General features: G+C 49.3%; 1 protein-coding gene across 2 annotated transcripts in view; it reads right to left on the bottom strand.

Annotated features, from left to right (window-relative positions):
- Positions 1-4,669, bottom strand: part of KCTD14 (potassium channel tetramerization domain containing 14) — a 48,630-nt gene that overhangs the window by 4,722 nt on the left and 39,239 nt on the right. The window contains exon 1 of one of the 2 annotated variants that reach the window (XM_011989713.1): positions 2,793-2,921. The exons of the other annotated variant lie outside the window; for it this stretch is intronic. Within the exon in view, the coding sequence (XP_011845103.1) occupies positions 2,793-2,882 (90 nt within the window). The 5' untranslated portion in view covers positions 2,883-2,921. Of the gene's footprint in view, positions 1-2,792; positions 2,922-4,669 lie in introns of those variants that run through there. 2 annotated transcript variants of the gene reach the window in all.

Below are 4,669 nucleotides of genomic sequence, written 5' to 3'. Positions count from 1 at the left end.
AAAAAAAAAAAAAAAAAAAAAAGAGAGACAAAGGCAACCGAACTGCTGGAGAAATCTGATTGCCATGACAACATCTCCTACCAGGGGACAGTTCTGCTTACTGGAAGGGAGAAGGCAGAGGAGAGGATGCATCTTGACAGCAGCCAAACAATAGAGCTGAGAAAAATAAGCCCAGAACCTCTGACTCTTTCTCCCAAAAACCTCAAGGCCCCTTGGCAGGACTGTTTGGTTAACCCTGAGGTCACCTCTGTAAAGCACCCAGTTAAATGCCAACTTGCAGACTTTACCCCTTGAATGGACCAATATGTTCTCATTACTCCTACACTGCTGAAAGCTCCCAGGCCCTCCTAATATCCCCATATTACAGGCAAGGAAAGTTCAGAGAGAAGTCACACAGCTAGGATGTGATGAAGTTGGAGCTGAGATGAAACCTGTATCAGCATGACTCCAACACAATATGGGTGCCTCACTCCCATCCTTCCCAACATCCTGCCCCACTACTGCCAATACTTAGATATGTGCCCAGGGCCCTTTGCTTTCCTTCTCTGGGCCTAAGCTTAGTTATCTGTGAAACAGGAAGGCAAAATGGACCAAGAGAACTCTAAGCTCCCCCAGCTCTGAAAGTCTAACAGATCCAATCACATCCAATGTCCTTTCTGAAGCTAATTTCCAGATGCTTCAAAAAATAGGCTGGGTGCAGTGGCTCACGCCTATAATCCCAATACTTTGGGAGGCCCAAGTGGGAGGATCACTTGAGGCCAGGAGTTCAAGAGCAGCATGGCCAACATGGCAAAACCCCATCTCTACTAAAAATACAAAAAATTAGCTGGGCCCTGGTGGCGCATGCCTGTAATCCCAGCTACTTGGGAGGCTGAGGCAGGATAATTGCTTGAACCCGGAAGACAGAGGTTGCAGTGAGCCAAGACTGCGCCACTGCACTCCAGCCTGGGTGACAGAGGGAGACCCTGTCTCAAAGAAAAAAAGTTTCCTGTGCTGACATCTTCAGCTCCATTTCTTTATCAAACAAGACCTCAGCCCTGTTCCAAAGCTCCTTTTTGTTTTTTGTTTTTGTTTGTTTTTTGTTTTGAGACAAGGTCTCACTCTTGCCCAGGCTGGAGTGCAGTGGTACAATCTCGGCTCACTGCAACCTCCACCTCCGAGGCTGAAGCGATTCTCCTGTATCAGCCTCCAGAGTGGCTGGGACTACAAGCGTGTGCCACTATGTCCAGCTAATTTCTGTATTTTTTATAGAGACAGGGTTTCGCCATGTTGGCCAGGCTGGTCTCCAACTCTGGAGCTAGGTGATCCACCCGCTCTGCCTTCCAAAGTGCTGGGACTACAGGCATGAGCTACCACGCCTGGCTGAGAGTACCTTTTCTGAAGTACAAATCTGATCCTATCACTCCCTGCATTAAACACTTGAGCAACTTTTCATTCCCTTCCAGATAAACTCCAGACTCCATAACAAGGTTTAGAGGCCCTTTGCAACTGGGCTGCTACTTCACCCCTCGCAATCAGCTACCAGAACCGACGGTTGCTCCCCACCCCTCCAATCCGGAGCAAGCCAGGCCCCCTCACCTCCAGAAGCTCACTCACTTGCCATCCACACTCCTTTCTCTGACCCTACTCATTCTTCAGATGAATTCCTCTGGGAGTCCTTCGGGGTGGGTTGTCTCATTGTGGTCCCAGAAAGTCCTACACTACTATACTTCCACTGGCCTGGCAGTTCTTCCCTTATAATTCCCTGTTTGTTCATTGCGAGGTTCCTGGCCAAGTGCTGTGTTTCACGCATGTAATCCCAGCACTTTGGGAGACTGAGGTAGGAGGATTGCCTGAGCCTAAGAGTTTGAGTCCAGTCTGGGGTTTCAACCAGGAGTTCAAGACCAGCCTGGGTCTCACCAACATGGCAAGACCCTGTCTCTATTTTAACAAAAACAAACCAACAAACAAACAAACAAGAAGGCTGTGAGGCTCCTAAGGGAGGGGAATATCCTCTGATTTACAGGAGCATCTAGTGTTCTGTTCAAGGCCAATCTTGCCCTACCTGGCATCATGCACAGTGCGTTACACTTCCCCAGTAATTCATTCAGGCATTTATTGAGCACCTAGGGTGATCCTGGCACTAGGCATGTGACTTTGTCAATAGCCAACAGCAATGACGTGACTGTGGCCCTATTAGAGAGAGCCACGCTGACCTGCTGCTGGATCTGCTTTCCCTTCCTCCAGGTCTTCAGGATGATTCTCAGTGCAGGAGAGAACCCGAGTGTTCTGCTTCTAGAGTGCAGCCAGCCTTTTCCCCATCCTCCTCCCCAACTCCCCTCACCCAAGCCCGGGGACCAGGCAGGCAAGCAGAGGGATTCGGGTCCCAGCCAGAGGGCAGGGGCAGGGGCAGGTTGGAGAGGGCTGTGGGTGAGGGAAAGATCCTCTGGCCAAGCTGGTTGGATGGGCTTCTCCTACGGGGAGCAGGGGAGAAGGAGGGGCAGAGGAGAAGTCCTGGACTAGGACAAGCCCCGGGGGAGAGAGAAGGGAGTGGAACTAAAGACCGAATGCAGAGGGAGGAAGCAAAAGGGCAAAAAGGAGAGGCTGGACAGAGCCAAACCAGAAAGGGACACCGAGGCGCGAAAGGAGAGCCATCCGAGCAGGAGGGATAGCAAAGACAGAAGAGAGCGACCAGCCCGAGGTGCAGGGAGACAGTGCGCCAGAAGTAGGGGGCTCGGCCGGCTGCGAGGGACGGGCGGGAGAAACTGGAAGGGAGGGCAGAGGCGCGGGGACTCAGCTAGCCTCGCACTTACCGTCAGCCGCCCTGGCCGGGGGGACTGGGGCAGAGGGGTCTGGCTCGTCATCCTGCCCGCTGGCCGCTCCACTGCGCAGCCCTGCCACATGCAGATCACTTGGGCCAGCGGAAGTGCCCCTGGCTGCCCGCCCCTAGGTGGGGACACCGAGGCTCAAGGCGGGACGGGGCTGGGCCAGGCGTGGCTTGCAGTGAGACCTGGCCAAGTGCAGAAGGAAATGAACAGTCTGTCTATTTAGGGCTTTTAAAAGTTGTTAGACCCTGAGGAGGGCTGACTTTGGAGACTGAGAAATGGAGCAGACCCTTTAAGTACTGAGCTTTTGATATAGATTAATTTCCTTCCTTTTCTTTCTTTTTTTTTTTTTTTTCCAGAGACAGGGTCTCACTCTGTCGCCCAGGCTGAAGTGCAGTGGCAGATCAGGCTCACTGCAGCCTCAACCTCCCGGGCTCAAGTGATCCTCCTACCTCAGCCTCCCAAAGTGGTGGGATTACAGGCCTGAGCCACAGCACCTTGCCTCTTCCTATATTTTCTTTTGCGGCTTAGATCAGATGGCACCTGAGATGAAAGACCCCATGACTGAGATAAAAGACCGTTTGAATATTACATCTTAATGTGGAATGTTAAATGTACCTTTCTCAAACAGAAACACTGCCTAGAATCAATTAAATTGCTGTAACTATACACTTAACTAATATGGAAAATGTTAAAATTCTGTTAAGCTTCCCCAGACCTTGCTTCTTCTTCTTATTATTATTATTGCTTATTATTCCCCAGACCTTGCTTATATAAATGAATGACCCTCAAACCACTCTACTCAAGAGCACTGAACCCAGCTTATTGGAGCCTGTGTCCCCCGCTTGGCCATTCTCAAACTTTACGCTTAAATAAATTATTTAAACGTATTGCCTGAATCCCGTTATTAAAGTTGACACTAGTTAATGCCCCTCTCTGGGCCTTAGAGTTTCCAGGAGTGAAATGGGGGAGGCAGAGGGAGTTGACATTGACTGACATTGACAGCTAGAGACTTTCTATTCCCTACAGTCCTAGGGAGTGAAATATCGTCAACACCATTTTACAGATCAGAAAACCAGCACCCTAGGATGTAGGGTGGTGTTAAAATGTAAAATCTGAGGATCAACAAAACTTTTTTAAGAGTGTACTTGGATAACAGGCAATTCTTGAATTGGGGAACACCAGATGGAAAAAGGTTGAATGTTCCCATGACAATGCATCAGAGGCAAATATTTATGGGGAGAATGTGGAAACAAGATATTTTACTGGGGACAGGCACGGTGGCTCATGCCTGTAATTCTAGCACTTTGGGAGGCCAAGGCGGACAGATCATTTGAGGTCAGAAGTTCGAGACCAGCCTGACCAAAATGGTGAAACCTCGTCTCTACTAAAAATACAAAAATTAGCTGGGTGTGGTGGTGCGTGCCTGTAATCCCAGATACTTGGGACTCTGAACCAGGAGAATTGCTGGAACATGGGAGGCAGAGCTTGCAGTGATCAAAGATTGCACCACTGAACTCCAGCCTGGGCAACAAAGTAAGATTCCCTCTCAGGGAAAAATATATATATATATTTCATTGGTTACAGTTACGAAATCACCTTTTTTGGTTTCCTTTGTTGAAAAGTCCCTAGTTACTTAATTATATGTTAGTTGGTTGCTTGTGATTGGCTAATGTTAAGTTTTGTTTCTGTCTAACATTAGCATTTACCAGAAATGACTGTATTAGTCAGGGTTCTTTAGAGGGACAGAACTAATGGAATGGGGCTGGGCACGGTGGCCCACACCTGTAATCTCAGCACTTTGGGAGGCCAAGGCAGGTGGATCACCTGAGGTTAGGAGTTTAAGACTAGCCTGACTGCCGGGC

The sequence above is a fragment of the Mandrillus leucophaeus genome, unplaced genomic scaffold, assembly GCF_000951045.1.
Source record: "Mandrillus leucophaeus isolate KB7577 unplaced genomic scaffold, Mleu.le_1.0 Scaffold360, whole genome shotgun sequence".
NCBI classification, from domain to species: domain Eukaryota; kingdom Metazoa; phylum Chordata; class Mammalia; order Primates; family Cercopithecidae; genus Mandrillus; species Mandrillus leucophaeus.
The sequence above is the reverse complement of the archived record's forward strand: the minus strand, read 5'-3'. Positions and strand labels throughout refer to the sequence as shown.